The sequence below is a fragment of the Lynx rufus genome, unplaced genomic scaffold (assembly GCF_022079265.1).
Source record: "Lynx rufus isolate CCGP_SWC_20201006 ecotype Redwood Valley unplaced genomic scaffold, mLynRuf1.p SCAF_2, whole genome shotgun sequence".
Taxonomy (NCBI): domain Eukaryota; kingdom Metazoa; phylum Chordata; class Mammalia; order Carnivora; family Felidae; genus Lynx; species Lynx rufus.
The window spans coordinates 174008995-174026601 of record NW_025814834.1 but is presented as its reverse complement, the minus strand read 5'-3'; the positions used below and the strand labels follow the sequence as shown (position 1 = coordinate 174026601).

General features: G+C 43.5%; 1 protein-coding gene across 7 annotated transcripts in view; it reads left to right on the top strand.

Moving 5' to 3' along the window:
* FGGY (FGGY carbohydrate kinase domain containing) overlaps nt 1-17607 on the top strand; it is a 419346-nt gene that overhangs the window by 268452 nt on the left and 133287 nt on the right. For all 7 annotated transcript variants that reach the window (XR_006963068.1, XR_006963067.1, XM_047085935.1 and 4 more), the window contains one exon: nt 11125-11232. Coding sequence is in view for 5 of the 7 variants with exons in the window: in XM_047085935.1 (XP_046941891.1) it covers nt 11125-11232 (108 nt within the window). In the remaining 2 variants the exon portion in view is untranslated. The remainder of the gene's footprint in view (nt 1-11124; nt 11233-17607) is intronic.

The window sequence follows — 17607 nt, the reverse complement described above, 5'->3', positions numbered from 1 at the left end:
GCGAGCCCAATTGTTACCGATTAATAACACAGAAACTATTTAAACCACTCTCACAGAACTGTAACTCTGCCCTACATCATGTCATATTATTTCACAGATAGCTGTTTCTCCCCCTCTCTTCCCTGTTATCCCCTGTTTTTCTTTTGTCTAAGGAAATCCAGATGGGCCCTATACATTCTTCTACACTGGATAGCCTCCGCCAAGGGTTAAAATCAGGTCTGTTTCACATGCAGATGATCTATTCATAACAAAAGCTGCCTCCTGGCCTTTGGCCACAGCTGAACACTGTTACTCTCAAGCCCTCATTTCATTTGTTTCTGATTGTCCTACAGTGTTTACATATCTTACTTATTAGCATGGTCTTTTATAGAGGACAGGCAGAGGGCAAACCCTCCAGATCAGCTTTCCCTCTGAGTGCCCTTTCTTCCTCTGGTCTCCTTACCTCTGTGGACTATTTCTCTTCCAAAAAAACTCACTCAAATAGGGAAGCAATTTTTAAGTCCCCCCCCCTTTTTTTTTAAATCTGAGAGTCACTTAGCATTCTCAAAAAACTGCTGTTGAATATGGAGAAAAGGGAAAAGATAGCACGGGAATATATGATTCCTCTCTCTCTCTCCCTCTCTCTCTCTCTCTCTCTCTCTCTCCCCCTCTCCCCCCCCCCCCCCCTTGACAAAGGAAAATCCCATCTTGTCTGCTGACTTTCCAAGGGACATACTCCATTCAGGGCACAAAGGGAGCTGGGCTGACTCTGTCTGCCTGCCGGGTCCTTGTCTCTCCTGTGTACAGCCTTTTTTCTATAAAAAGGTGTCTCAAGAAGCTTGTGGACTCTTGAGTCAGATTTGAGTCTAAAAGCTGGTTCTGCCCCTCTTTGTGAGCCTGGAAACTTGAATTAACATCCTTGAAGCTCATTTCCCTTGACCATCGAAACCAGGTGACACAGCCTTGCCCAGCATCGCAGGTGGGGGAGTGGATGTAAAACTGCCCCATGTGGGGACGACAGAAGCTTCGCATAGACAGACATCTCTCCAGCTGATGGCGGTGACTCCCTGGTGTGCTGGCCTGTGTAGGATTCAGAGGCATGGCCCAGACATGGCAGGAAGACGGGCCCTTATCGCTGTCTGACATGGACGTGCTGGTACCTGTGTCGCTTGTGTGCTGCCTCTGGTAACATATTCGGTGGCCAAACAACGTGGGGTTCCTACCCTGTCTCTCCATCTTTCTCCTGACCTCCTGCTATCTGACCATCATGACTTTTTAATGCTCTCGCAGTCTCCTTCATTACAGAGCAGATGTAAGGGATGAACTCCTTCACCCTCACACTCGATAAACATTTGTCATTTTATGACACGTGGGCGGTCCCTCAGTCACGGAACCACCCAAGTGTCCCAGAGTCTTTAGTTCTCTTTGCCCGGCCACTTTAGCCTTCTCATCTTCTCTTAGGCCAAAAGCGGAGAGACAGTTCTGAAGATCGGGATTCTTCAGGTCCAGACTTGTGTGGACACGTCCCAGGTCCCAAATTCCCTGAGCTGAACCTGAGAAGCAGGAGTGGGTTCTTTCGGGGAGTGCTTCCAAAAGGCAATGATTGATGCATCTGCCCAGAAATGCTGACTTTTTTCAAAAGAGGCCCTGCTATAATTCAGCCAGGATTCTCTTTGCCTTTACACCTTACCCTGTTAACAGGTACCTCTCAGTTGTACTTACGCCCAATGACAGATCTTGCCAGTAGAAGTTAATGCACCTGAGTGATCGTGTTGATTCCTATCTTGCTCCTTCTCTACAGCCCATGCAAACCCTGTACCCTACTTTAGATTTCCAGTCAAGATGGTGTCAGATCTTGCTTTTTAAAGTTAAATGCCTGCATGTAATCCACTCCATAAATAAGAAGTACACCTTGGCCAGTGTGGAGGTGATGATATTAATACAGGCTCCATTTCCCTGGGTCACTGAATGTACCAGGCACTGTACCAAGGCCTATAATAGATTGTGCCACATTTAGTCTTTACGGGTCTATAAAAGAGGTCCTGTTTGCCCCACTTTCCAGAGGAACACCCAAGGACCAAAGTCATACAACAAGTTAGGACCAAACATTCAGAGCCACACCAGACAATCTCTACACCCGGGGTCAGACTTATGAGACATGTGAGACTAGACACTGGTATCAAAGCAAGAGTCGTAACAAGGGCAGCTCAGAAGCTGAGCAGGAGCGGGGCAGGAAGAGAAAGTGCCCACAACTTAGCAGTCGGAAGTCAGAGCGTACCTGACCGAGACTCTGTGCGTTGGGGTGCCGTGTGCTTGTTACAGAGAAAAGGCTGTGTCATGCTCGTGTGCACCTGCTGACCGGCCTCGGCTGTAAGGCTGCCTGAGGCAATTTTTTTTACTGAACTCTGTAAGGGAGAGCTGCTTTTCCTAAACAGCTAGTTTAGAATCAAAGGGAGGCATTGGCTGGGTCATATTGGAGAAGCACTCAGTTAGTCCTCTGCTCACTCCTGGGGATGTGACAGAAGTAGAAGATAGGGTTCTGACTCGGAGGGTCCAGCTCACCATGTGACCTTGGAACATCTGGTGACCACCACGCAGAAAGGGCGCCCTCTCTCCTCTCATTAGCTGCCTCCCCTTCCCCCACTCACATCACCAGCCCCTTCTCCCTTACTCACAGGATTCACAGAAGAGACCGATAACTGTTTACCCAGTGCAGATTGTTTAGGCTGTGAAAAGACGCAAACTATGATTTTATATCTTTGGGGTCATACAGCTCTTGGAACTCAAAGCTGAGAGCCGGTCTGAGCTCACTGGAGCCAGTCAAGCATCTGTAGAGAGGAGGCCAAGTGTGGCTTCTTGTCTGCAAGGGAGAGAAAATTGGGGGAAATTTTAGGACTGCCTCAAAGTTTTCTTGGTCATTCAGTCTCTTGCAAAGCAACTTTGGGTGTGTTTTAAGTGTATGTGAATGAGAAACATATGGATTAAATTTCTCTTGTGATCACATATGGGTTTCAGAATGATGAAGAATAAGGAATTCAGGGTTTAAGGAGTCCAAAATACTTTGCAAATAACTCAGGACATTGCAAGCAACATTTGGCTGCCTCCCTCCATCCCAGATTTGGGGACTGTTTGGTTGGGTGACAAACCCATTCAGTGCCCTCCCCGCCTGCTCAACTGCTAAGCCCCAGGAGGTATCTGTAGACAGGTTTCATGTGTTCTTGTTTTGCTCAAACTGAAATAAAGGGATTGGATTTCTAGGAAGGGCATGCTCTATACTGGAGGACTCTTAACCTTTCAGAAACTTCCAAATATAGCAAAGGGAGATTTGGCAAGCCTGAAGCTTTGTTAACTTTGTGTCGCTTACAGGTGAATTACAGCTGTGAATATCTGCGACATTGTTAATAACTTTAGCCATGTGCTGCATTTGTATGGTTTGGTTTACAAAGCATATTATATGCACATAGCATATTAAGTATGCATTACTTAATTATGTAATCCAATTACATATGACTTACGGATGTAGGTATACACACTTAGACATATATGTCAAAATAATCTACAGTATAGAAGGACAGAAGGTTAAGGAAGATGCCGGAAGAAGCAGCTAATAACCCAGTCAGAGTTTAGAGAAGCTTCCCAGAGCAGATGATATTAAGCTAAGTTCTATAAAAGGACATGGAAGGGTTAGGGGGAAGTCAGAAGAAATGCCTTTTAGAGAGAAGAGAAATTATGAAGACATACAGATGAGAAAGAAGGTGGTGTACGTGGGGATTTCTGGGCTGTGATGGGCTCGTTGGAGTAAAAATAATGGGGCAAAGGATGGGGAAATGTACTATGTGTGATTAGGCCAGACTTGTAGATAAAAGCCAGGTCAGAAAGCTCTCCTATGTCACGGGGAACTTCTAAAGGATGTTTATAATAGGGCCTGAGTTTGGGACGAAAATTTGGGACTCAACAGCACAAAAGTTGTCAGTGCACATGTGGGAATGGATGGGCTGCCCCCGTGAGATGTGCCGAGTGAGACAAGCAAAGAGGAGTAAATCCAGGAAGGAAGAGCAAGGAGAACCTTCCAAAGGGACAGCACTAAGAAGGGGCAAAGCCTAGACTCCAACCCAGGACTTTGTATTCCAGATCTTCCCACTGTCCCAAAAAGGAGTGGAATTAAACCATCTGTTATTTCACATTTCTTGAGGGGATATCACGTCCTAAGATTTTTAAACACATTATACCACTTAGGACTCACACAAAACTCTGTGGGAGGTGAGATTATCCCCATTTATAGATGAGGAAACTGAGTCCCAGAGAGATTTAAAGGAACATGGCTAATAAACAACCCAACCACAATTGAAACTGAGGTTTGTCTGACTCCAAGGTCTCTGCTGACATTACTAAACCGTGTTCACTGCCTTTTGAGAGAAGATGTGGTTCCTCACTATTTCATAGGAGAAGCAAGTAACTCACTACAGTTCCATCTGAGAAGTGCAAAAATAGAGGTCAATGCTAAGAGCCCTATTCAAAAACCAAATTCTCTCTGCTCTTTTTTGCACTGTGTAGTGAGCTGGGAGTTGGCTGGAATGTGTATAATTTTTTTTTTTTTTCTAGTAAGACGATAGCACAGTCCATTTGGAGGGAGAGATGAGCCACCACGGAAATACTCAGTCCCACACATGCCTGCGGCTACCCTCTAAAATTCCCAACCTGGCTGGAGGCACTCAAAACAAAACCTCCTGTTCCCTCTCAGGACCACTGGCGCCTGGAGCCTGCCTGCTGCCCCTGCCAGAGGTTTAGGCCAACCTCGGGGATGATGGGGTGGGGGCAAGGCGGAACGGAAATTGCTGCAGTAGCTCCCTGCTCTGAGCCCAGTCATCTCTCCCAGAAAGAGGTGTGAGCAGGCGCTCGGGCTTTAGCACCGAAGGGAAACTCAGCTGACAGCAGCGCGGCCTTAGATGAAACTCAGCCAGTGGCATCCACTAACGGAGCCAGCTTGGGCACAGACATGAAAAGAGGCAGGAACAAATGGAGAGAGGCTTCTAATCCCTGCTGCACCATTTCAGATCCTTGTGATCCTGGGTAGTTTGCCTACCCTCTGCATGCCTTTGTCTTCAGCTATAAAATGGGCTGTGCATATTTGGCTCCGTATACTATCAGGGTCATTGCAAGACTGAATACAAATAGAAACTTACAAATCACTTGATACCTGACTGACACCCAGCCCATCCTGTGCTCTGGCTCCTCCTAGATTGCAAACCTCAAGAGGCTCTGATGCCCATCTTTCCGTATCTATTCGTGTTGGAAACAATAGTTTGAATTCAGTGTGTATCCAATAAATACTTGCTGAATATGTGCTTAGCAAATATAAGAGATTATAATTATAGATGGTAGCCATTATATACAACCCATGAAGTTGACAGTCAACAAATGCCCCTTATAATCCTGGCCACGGGTCACAGAGGTGGCAAAGCAAAGTCGGTAGTTAAGAGAAGCCCCTCGAGACCACCCAGTTTGATCCTCTGAGCCACAGAGCAGAGTCTGTGTTGAAAGAGCTTGCTGGAGAATTCTGATTGGCCAGCTGGAGAAGAATGACTCCGCTTCTTGGAATCTTAGATAATCTCAAAGACAAAGGAGATATTAAATATTCTAGTCCAATCTAACTACTTTATAGACGAGGAAAATAAAGTCGGCAGAGGAAAAGAAGTTGGTAGTCCATAGCTTGGATCTTGTTTGGATCTGAAGTTACCCTTTTATATACTATCTATCTGATTTCCTTCAACTTAGATTTCCTCGTTTGTGGGGTAAGTATAATAGGACCTATCTCATTGGGATGTCACAAGTATTATGTGATAGAACCTCTATAAAGAGCCTAGAAGAGTATTTGGCATCTTCTGAAGCCCACAGTAACTGTTAGCGATTGCCATTTTAGTATTTCTTATTATTATCCTTATTTCTGCATTATTTCTTACTCTCGTTGCTTGACTTAGAGGGTTGTTTGAGGCTTTTTTCCTTTTAAAAAGCCACAGCTTTTTCAAAATTGAATTTTTCACAAGCATTAGGACATATAAATGCAGAAATATACCTGTCCTTCAAACTTTATGACCTTTTATTTCAAGTAAAATTCAGAACGTTAAGCCCTCATGAAAACCAGAATGCTTGTGCAGCTTCATGAGTGTGCCCCTAGCCCACACAGTCCTTTCTGCTTGGCATGCCCTCCTTCTTTACTTAGGGAAACACTTACTCCTTCAAGGCCTCGCTCCGTGTGGCCACCTATGGAAAGACTACAGCTTGGGTTCCTACCCCTCCTTCCCTCTCTTACTGTGGGGCTTAGCATGATTTGTTGTAATTTCTGAATTTCTGCCTCTTGTCTGCCTGGTCAGACTAGGAGCTCTTTGAGGAAAGGGGCCACGCCTTATTATTAATTATTCGTGTTATTACCATTTTACTTTGTTACTTTAATAGCCTCGATGCCGATCTCAGTGCCTGGCGTATGGTGTGCAACCAAATGTTTTGTCTCATTGTGGGCTTCTTTAACTTTATTGATAGCACACACAATTTAAGAATATAGCAAGGGTCTGTGTACTGTGGTATTAAACAATACCACATGGAATACTCATATGCCACCACCCATTAAAAAGAATATGAGAATATTTCCAGTACCTTCTAAGTGCAAATATTTATACAATTAAATAAATGTTAACTAGTTTCTTGTATTTTGCTTAATGTTCTAGCTCTTTGAAGTAATCTTGAATCTTGATTTGGACGTGCCCCATTCTAAGCAATCCTCCCAAGTTAACACCATCTGAAAACATGATAAGCTTTACTTCTGTATCACTTTCTACTTCAGTGTTAACAATATTGGCTAAATCAGGCCATGGACAAATCTAGAGACCTTCTTACATGATCATAATTACTTTTGGTTGTGGTCATTCAACTCTGTCACCTGACTGCTCTCTCATACAAACTTCGTTTCAAGGACAACTAATGTCTATTTGGTATTTAACATATAATAAGGTCTTGGTAGGTGATAACTTATTTCATCTTCACAGAAGTCTTTCAACATTCACATCGATACTCCCATTTTTGTATAACCATATATTTTCTTTTTCTCTTTTCTTTTAAGTAATCTCTGTTATCCAACATGGGGCCCAAACTCATGACCCTGAGATCAAGAGTCACACGCTCCACTGACTGAACCAGCCAGGTGCCCCTTAATCCTCCCATTTTGTTAAATGTTTATTTTTGAGAGGGAGAAAGAAAGAGGCAGAGAGAGGGGGAGAATCTTAAGCAGGCTCTGTGCTGACAGCACGGGGCTTAGACTCCCAAACCACAAGATCTGAGCCGAAATCAAGAGTCAGAAGCTTAATCAGCTGAGCCACCGAGGTACCCTGATCCTTCCATTTTTGAATTGAGGCTGAGGTCCATTTATGTCCTTGTGTAAGATCACCTGGCTGGAATATGGCAGTTGGGAGTAGAATGAAGATAGGTATTTGACTCAACCCACGTGTTCTCCTCTTCACAAGTGTATTGGAGAAAATTTATCAAAAGCTTTTGGAAATGCAGATTCCCTAACTTACTTGTCAGCAAAACCAAAAGGTTTGTTCCATTTGAATGAGTCTGTATTGACTGTGATGGCCCTTGCTCTCCGCCTTCAAGAGGCAAAGAAGGATTCCAAGAAGCAAAGGTAGCCTAAAACTAAGACAACACTTTGGCAGAGACAACTATGGAACCTGTAGAGTGTGGTGCCTGACTGCTTGGCAGTTTTTATAGCCTTGGACACGTAATTGAACTCTCTCAGCCTTAGTTTACACATCCAGACAATAGGAATAATGATGGAATCTTCCCTTAGGGTTTTCATGAGGGTTAAGTGATTTAATTCCTATAATATGCTTGGAGTAAGGCCTTTGGTAAGTAGCCAGTCCATCTTAGCTGTTGTTGTTGCCAACAACACCACGATTACTAGGAAGTCAGCGTCCTGCACAGACAGTTGTTACCAGTGGAGTAAAATGAACTCCCTCCTTTGGGTAACAGAGCAGCCTCCAGGATAGCCCACAGCATGGGTTAAGAGCTTTCACAAAAATATTTTTAAATATTTAGGTTCATTGCAAAGGATTAAAGCACACAGACATATACAAATGCACGTTCTCTCTCTCTCTCTCAAAACAAACTATTACTTGTTTTCTCCAAGAGCACAGGGCTTGGAAGTGATTGGAAATGCTCTGGGGAACATATTTCTGTCTTGGTTTCCTCGCTTCACTCAGATGTCTGATGAGAAGCATTTGCCATTTCAAACGAGTGAGCGTGAGCAGGAGTCGGCTCAAAGCTTTATACGTGGGCAGAGCCAGGCAAAGCCTTCACCTGACATTTCGGAGCCGCAGAACCACACTCTTCCAATGGAGCTCTGCTATGGCTGACTCAGGAGCAGGTTTAAATTTTGAGACAGGGTGGAGGTGGGGTGTGATGCGTAACCTTCCAAAGCAGAGTATGTACTATAAGTTACAAATAAAGCCTGCCATCTGGTTTGAGGCCGGCATCTGCCTGGGTTCAAATCCCACCTTGGGCAGTTACTAACTGAGTGACTGTGGATATCTTATGCAGCCTCTCTGAGACTTATCTATCAAATGGGACTAAGAGTCCTGGAAGGGAAGGGGTGCCGGGCAGGAAAAGAGATCATTTGACTTTGGTGGTTATCCATCTACCTGTCAAACACTGGGTTCTTAATGGTTGTGAACATGAGCTATCTTATTCACCCCAAAGCCACTCTGGGATGCAGTTTAGGGAGTAGTTTCTAGGCCCGGCACGTGATAAATGTTCACGGGCAAAGACCAAGTGACAAAAATGAAGATCGTATAGTGTGTGCTCCTTCCGGCTGGAACACTCTCTGTATCGTACACACATACACAAAAGCTCACATACGCACACTCCTACTCACACACATACCTTCACACCTACTAAATAACTTCTATATATGTTTTACTTCGTAATTCTGATGTTACCTCCTAAGAAAGCCTTCCCTGACCCATAGACTGGATTAGGTACCTCAGTTATTTGCTCTTATCAGACCTTTTGATTTTCATTCATTTACATATCACGCTTTATAATTACACATCGTGTGATGGTCTGATTAATATCTTTCTGAGGCTGCCCAATGATTTATCTCTTTTGCCTAGGACGGAAGGGTTTTCTAGGACGCAAGGCCTTCAGTACTAAACCAAGAGATTCCTGGCCAAACTTGAATGATTGGTTGCTGTAATCTGTCTGAGGGCAGGGGCTGTGCTGTTTTGTTTAACGTTCATTGCCAGTGCCTGGCACAGACTTGGATCACAGTGGGAGTTCAGGAAACATCTGTTATAACAGTAAGGAAAGAAGTATGTCAATGTAAGCCAAACTGACTTTTCTTGCAAAAGTCTGTCTTTTTCCCCTGACATTATTCTTTCTTTTTTAGGTGTTAAATGCCCCTTTTTATAAATTATCTTGATTTCACACAATTTAGAGTTGACAGTGTTTTGTAGTTCCCTTACCTTGCCTCACCTCCTTCCTGTTGGAGCTTCGGAAATCCTGATTTGAGGACTCACTAGTTTAGTGATAAGGCAACTGGAACGGTTGGGGTCAAGACAATTAAATAATGTTTGTCCGTGTGCTAAAATGCTGGACTAAAAATTTCATGAGGGCAGAAATCATGAATATTCAGTTCATTTCTGTATCCCCAGGATGAGACATAGTACCAAGCACATAATAAGGGCTGAATAAATATTTGTAGGATAAATGAATGAATGGATTTGCTGCCTATCCAGAAGACATGTGGGAGTAGATCTGACATGCCTCTCTCCCTTTCCCTCCCCACCCTCCCCTACACTTCTCCACAACCAGAAATATGACTTCAACACGCGTCCCTGCTAGATGGATGAGAAACATGCACCATTCCAAATGAGTGAACATGTGGTCTGTCCTTGTCCGTCCAGGTTCATGCCTTGATGTGTTCTCCTAATACCTGAAAGGACTTCTGTGGTCTGCTACAAACACACTGTTGCAGTGTCTTGAGTCCTAAGAACACCTCTCCCTCACCTACATGGCTTTGTTCAAGCCCTTCCCTTGACCTAGAATGCCTGCCTCAGTCCTGCTCATCTGAGCTATGTCCTATTCCCTAAGACCATTCACTCCTGGCCTGCTCTGTCCCTCCATAGCATTCTGTGTATTGTCTTTACCATCCCGTGGACCACACTGCATCCTATTTGTCTATTTACCTGTGGAACTCCCCTCTAGATTGGTAGATTCCTGAAGATAAGAACTCTGTGTGATTCATCTCTTTGTCCCCAGCACCCAAGAGGGGGAGATGGCATGCTATTAGTTGACTAGTAAGTAGTTGGAGAAGGAAGGGAATGTGTCACTTACCTATTACCACAGAAATGCTAGGTGACAAACACAAAATGTTAGTGACAGGCAAGACATGTGTTTTTTTTCACAAGTCTATCAGTTAGCTGGGTGATTGTGGTGATCTGGGCTTGTTAGTGCTGGTTGACTAGGGTGATCTACTGATCTTGTTTGGGCTGTCTCTTATATCTGAGATACACCTGCTACATTTGGGTTGCCTCAGTTCTGTTGCATGTCCTTCCATCCAGCAGGTTAGTCTGGGCTCTTCTCTTTGCAGAGGTTGAGAACCAAGAGGGAGAGTAGAAGCACACAGTCCTCTTGAGACCTAAGCCTAGAAGACTGGTGGTACGACTTCCGTCTCATTGTGTTGGCCGGGACAAGTCACCAGGCTGACCTAGATTCCATGGGTGGGGACTCCACCTGTCAGTGAGAGGAGTTGTAAAGTCACATTGCAGAGGAAATGGACACAGGGAGGGGTAGAGAATGGGGGACATTTTTGCAATCAGTCTACCACAGAGAGGGAGCCAGCAAGGAAATGTCCTACCAGTTTCTTTCCAAAATGATCTTTTGCTACTCCGACATCTTAAATGAATGTAACAGGAAGACCTTCATCCAAAGATGAAGCCATGCCCTTCCTTTGGAAGGAATGACTTTCTTACCAAAGAAGGTATTTAATAAGAAGTTGAATCACATGATCACAGAAACATCAGATGGGAGGAGGATAAGGCTTCTTCTAGCCCTGAGCGTCAATTATTTTCACATACTTTGCCTCTTTCTTTTCAGATCAGCAAAGACCCAATTTTTGTACCAGGTGTCTGGGGCCCTTATTTCTCAGCCATGGTCCCTGGGTTCTGGCTGAATGAAGGTGGTCAGAGCGTTACTGGAAAATTGGTAAGTTGACACTTTCTCAATACGGGCTTAAATGTTTTCATAGCCTTGACTAGTCCATTTTGTCACCCTCCGCATTTACCCCATATATAAAATTTGCAGGCTCCTAAATCAGAAGAATTAGCTTTCTTTTAGAGCACAGCCTGACATATGGTGCATATGTAGCATGCATTTGCCAAAGGAATAAATGTTGGTCCAGGCACTGGTGACTAACGCATCTTGACACCTACCTTTCATGCAAAAATCCATTTTTTTTTCTCACGTCCATGAGAGTGATACTCTACTCTGTAAAAAGGACCGTGTTGCTCTCCAGCCAGAATCCTTCAGTGGTTCTCCATAGTCTTGGGGACCTCATTCAGATAGTTTTCTGGGCACATCGCATCTTTCATGGTCCAGCCCTTCCAGTCCCACACATGTACTTGTCACTAAGGCTAGATTGCCTTACCCACAACTTCCCCATGGCTTATGTTATTCTACTCCTCTGTGCCTTTGGATGTGTTTCTTTCTCTGCTCAGAGAGTTCTTTACCACCTGGATAATTTTAGTTGTCCTTTAAGACATGACTCTACTTATAGTATTCTATTATTATTGGTTTACTAATCTGTCATTTCCAGAAATCTATGTTTGTGGCAAGGCAAAGGCCGTATCATACTTTTCTTTGCGTCAAGCTCAGTGCCTCCTTTATAGAAGGTGCTTAATAAATTTGATGAATTTGTGGGGTTGTCTAATAGGGAAGATAGAAGATGCATAAAAGTGACATGAATACTATACCAGAGGTGCAAAGCAGAGTTGACCGAAAGCTAGGTTAAAGAGCTAATGCTTTGAGGGGGAGAAAGCATTTGTGCTGAGTCTTAAAAGGTAAATAGGGACAAACCAGGCAAAGAAGGGTAGGGCTACTCTTTTAGGCAGAACTGGCATAGGACCAAAGATATGGGAGTTAAAAATAACAAGGCCTACTTGAGGTAATAGCACATAGTCCAGCGTTTAAATTGTGACATAAACTGTTCTTAGAAGAATGACTTAGGATAAAAGTTAGAGAGCTGGGCAGGGACCAGTAGAAGAAGTCCCTGTAGAACATGCTCGGGAGCTGATATGGGTTGGCAGAGCGGACGCATATGTTCAGATCTCAGTTGTCCAGACTCCAGCTAGCAGCCATGAGGAAGAAGGCCTGAGGACACGTGGCTGAAGGTGGGGAGATGATTTTAGTAGGTTAGTCCACAGACAGAAAGCCTTGTGGGCTTGAATGAGGACAGTGGCAATGATGACTGAGAACTCAGGTCAGGAGAGGTCAGTGGGCCCTCAGGGAGATTACATGTGGAAGGCAAGGGAAAATGAGACCTAGGCTCAGCCAACCTCACATTTCCTGTGTTACACTGAAATCATCTGTTTATGGCCTGATTCCGATACCGACTCTCCAAATGTTCAGCAGAGTTATAGTGGTCTGATCCAAAGCTGCTATGGATGCAAATCACCATTAGTTTCCATTTCTTAGTATATTGCTATTTTATACTTAGCTGCCTTAGGTTCTCTTTCACCGTCCATGGAAGCATAGATGGATGGCTAGATTCAAAGCACATGTTCTGGAGGAATTAAATGGATTAGGCCTTCATCAGGCCCTGCTTTTGAGGAGCTCACTGTCTAGTAGGGAAGCTTAGTGACTATAACATAACATCTGATTGGTCTTAATAACCCCATGCTAGAGAAGTTGAGATGACACCACTGTCTGAGGGACTCAGGCTTTTCATTCTCCTCTTTTAACTAGTGTCATGTGTTTACACAACTCTCAACCTAGATATCCGTTCTTCTCTGTGACACATTGAAAATCCATTACTGAAATATAGCCCTTTCCAACCCTGCGTCATAGTATAATCACCCTTCGCAGACCCAGAACTCCTGGATCACACAATCCAGAGACTTTGTGTTTTTTTTTTTTTTTTTAACAAGGATCATGATCCAGTAAACCAACTCTTTGTGCAGGATGCATTGTTCGTGCAGCTGTCCATCAACAGGTTTTCAGAGACTTAATATGCAAATTGAACATCTGTGTCAGTCTGGAAACACTCTTCGCAGTATTTGGCTCAAAGTTTGCTCTGTTGCTATGGATATAAGCCATCTTTTCCCAAACATTATGACATATCTTTGTGGATAAGAATTGGTTCCGCTTGTTTCATGAGCCCTGAATTTAAATAAAAAATGTGACCTCTTTTTCGCCATTAATAAAATCTTCATAATAGTCTACTATGACTTTCGACGGGAGTCATGGAAATTGTTGGCCCTTCTGTAGTTAGTTGATTTTGTGCCATCAGCCAATCAAGCTGCGTTCGGAGTTCCACTTTGGGCAGTTCTACTTCTATAGTTTTATTGGCCATAGACTAACCTATGGGTTATAGACAGCAAAATCTTAGGAAATCTAAATGCTCACATGATGGGACAAAATCTGAGTCAAGAACAGAACAGATCACCCAAAGCATCAGTCCAGAGAAGACAAGCAAAGAGACAGAAACAACCTATAAAATAGATAAAATAAGAATAATAATGATAGTAATAATAAAAATCACATTTAATTGAGTATCTTTTTCTGTGGACAGGACTTATATATATAATCTTGTTAACTCCTTGCATGATATTTATAATCATCACAATGCCTGCCATTCATTTTTAAGGCTTATTTCCCAGTCTCAGTGCCAAGAGCTTTGCATATACATCTCATTTAATTCTCTCGAAACCCCTGTAAAATAGGTACAGTTGTTGTCCATATTTTTCCGATGAAGAAGAAAAACTCTGGGTAGCAAGCACAGCCCCAGGAGATTCCTAGTGCACCATCAGTGGCCTTTTTCTGTGGCTTCTTTGCCTTCCTTTCCTTTTACTTATTCTCCTCAATTCTGTTGTGAACTCTGACCTCTGGTTTTACAACACATTGGTTTCCTAGAGAACACTGTAGGGAGGAAGTTACATTTTTTTATGTTCTTTGTCTCAAATGCACATCTCTGACATGCTGCGTCTGTTCCGTTATTGCATTGTCCAAAGTACATTCTAAACATGCAGTCACAAACATAACCACCTGAAGCAGAAGAGGAGAGAAAGGAGAGGAAGAGGGAAGGGAAGGAGGAGAAAGAGAAGGAAAAGAAAAAAAAAAAGAAACAAAAAACTACCTAATCTCTAGATTTGCGGGGTGGGAAGCTATTTTGTCTCATTTTTATAATTAAAAAAAGAAAGAAAGAAAGAAAAAGAAAAGATCGTCTATCCCAAAGCAAATCCTTCATTCCAAGTATGTGAATAGATTGCTACTGGAAAACAAAACAAAACAAAACAAACTCCATCTGGTTAACTTCAGCATGAAGAAAAAAAAAATAGAATAGGATTTCTTCTGGCTTTGGACCTCTTATAGTTTCATTCGACTGAGACTTGCATTCATTTTCCACTCATTTCAAACTTGTGCCGCTCATACTCATTTCCTTTTAGAAGGGCACATGCCTCCATCCTGTGGATGATTGATTTTAGTTGCATCAATTGGGCACCCATCAGGGATTGCCTCGTGCTTGTCAATACTCTCTCCAAAATAGTTGTGCAAAACATATTGCTTTTCGTCCAGACCTTTTTCATAGAACACCAACCCGTGCAGTCACCAGATGCTGAAACTGGTTTCCAGCTGGACCGTGGCCATCCCTCTCTCCAAACACTCTTGTCTGTCTTACTTGGAGTCATTTTCATTGGGGGAGGTGTAGAGTGAGGGAGGCAAAGTCAAATTTGTGGCTTTGGCTTTCTGGGACAGGTAGGCTTGGGTGAGGGTTACCTTTGAATTGTTTGAACCTAGAATTTAAATTTATGAACTTAAGCTCCAGGGTCACCATGTAGCAAGACGTTGTGTGCCCAAAATTCTGGCATTTGTGCTTTGGGAAGCCTCTCTGTCCCCTGCCTTATCCCCAGTGCTAGTCAGCCTGGCCCTAGCCTCAGGAAGTCAGTCAGTCTTCCATAAGTGGGTGTACAAAGACCTTGCAGTGTGGATGCATGGGGTGCATGGATGGAGATAGTGATTTCACCCCTTCCATTATGTTGCAGTGATTACACTAGACCAAGCAAGAATACAGTCACATGATTCCTGTCCTCCAGTAGCTTATCATCTAATGGGAAGGCTGGATAGAGACCTGATAATTATTAGTTAGTGTAGCGCATAGACTGTGCTACCCCTGCAGCCTACTGGGAGTATCTGCTATGTGACAAACACCTTCAGGCCCTTTCTGATCAACCCAGCCTGTCTGTGTGGCCAGTGTTATTACGTCAGTTTTACGGTTCAGAACAATGAGGTAACTTGATCATGGCCTTAATAGTTGTAAGTGGGGAAGCTTTGATTCAAACCCAAGTGGGCTACCAGAAGCCCCAGATCTCTCCAGAACCAGACCTGACTTTTGTGGAGCTACATTTTTGAGTTTTTCCTACACTTGTCTTATATAGTCCCTTGAGAAGCAATTATTGTGAGTTAGTAGGACTTTCTTTTCAAGTGTATTGAAGCAAATACAGTTGACAGGCTTTGTAGGACCATGAGAGAAAAAATGCTATGTGTATCAGTATTGACAGATTCTGTGTATAGACTTAGGTATGTCCCCAGCATTTCACATTGGCTAACTGAAATGACTTCATGGATACAAAGACCTACCCTGGATAAATAAACTCTTCTGTGTTCCCTCCCACCCAGGCTTTCACTGTATTTTTTGTATACGCACCTGGATTCCTGCACAGCTCCCTGATGACCTTCTTTCTTCTAATCCTTCCCTCTCTGATTCTTTGTCTTAGTGTGTCCCGCTCAAACAAGGTACTATAGACTGGGTGGCTTATATACAGCAACACTTTATTTCTCACAGCTGTAGAGGCCAGAAGGCCAAGATCAAGGCAGCACCTTGGTTGGGTTCTGGTGAGGATCCTCTTCTGGGTTGAAGAAGAAGTGGAAGGGGAGGACTCTGGTCTCCTCAGCCCCTTACAAAGGCATTAATCCCATTCATTAGGGCTCTACCTTCATACTTAATCACCTCCCAAAGGCCCCACCTCCCAATACCATCGCTTTGGTCGTTAGGATTTCAACGTGTGAATTTTGAAGGGACACAACATTTAGTCCACAAAATTTCAACTATGTGTTGAAAGCACATAGATGTGGCCCTGTCACTCTTGACACCTCTCCAGTTATCTGTAGGATAAAGTCTAAACTCTTTAGAGTGATGCTTGTTTAAACAGCCAGTATTTATTGAGTGCCTATGTTCATGTTACCGTTCTGAGTGAGAAATAGTGACGAAAATAGCTTCTTCTGCACCCCACTCCAAAAATCTGCCCCTTGTCAAGCTTACATTCTAACAAGAAGAGACGGATCATACACAATACATAGAATGAGAAAGCCATAGAGTTTATTTTATGGTTAAAGTTGTTAAAAGAGGAAGTAAGCTTATGGATTCAGGTGAGCAGTTTGCAATTTTAAAAAAGGGTGGTCAGGGTAAACCTTACTGATGTGACATACAAACTTAACAACCAGGAGGGGAAGGAAATTCGCCATTTGGAAACCTGGAGGAAGAATGTACCCGGCCAAGGGAACAACCAGTGCAAAGGTCCTGAGGGAGGATTGCCTGCCGGCGACATTGCAGGAACAGCAAGGAGGCCACAAACATGGAGCAGAATGACCCAAAATGAGAGTTGTAGGGAATAAGTTTACGAGGTAATTTGGGACTATATTATTGGTCACTGAAAATTTTGGCTTTTGCTCTGAGGGAAGTGGAAAGCCACTGGAGAATTATGAGCACAGGACAGATATGACTTAGTTTTTAAAGGATCATTCAGACTGCTGCCTGACTGCTATGTTGGGAATAAACTGTGGGATGGGGGGTGTGAGAGACAGAAGCAGTGACACCCCAAAGAGGCTTTTGCAGTAAACCAGCTGAGAGATGGGGTTGATGGCAGTGGAGCTGGTAAAACGTGGTCGTATTTGGGGATGTATTTTGAAGGTAGAGACGGTGAGGTTTCCTGATGGATTGGATGTGAAAGGTGCAGCAGAGAGAGAGAGGTCAAGGTTTCTGAAGGATAGCGTTGCTATCAATGGAGAGAAGATAGAGTCAATGTCAAGGAGGCGGGGTGGGGATTTCAGAATTACTGTTTTCTAACTCTGGTAACTGATACATTCTCTGTGTTGATCCTCAATTATTTGTCTTCATTTGAGTAAAGACCACCTCATTTATCTTTTTATCAAAACAAAAAAATTGGGATGAATTCTTGACTCCCCCCTTCCCTTCTCTGGCCACATCCAGTGAGAAGGTCCTATGGATTCTAAGTCCAAAATGTATAACATGTCTCCATCTATTTTTTTTTTAACCTTCTCTCCCAGCACCATCAGTCAAAGCAC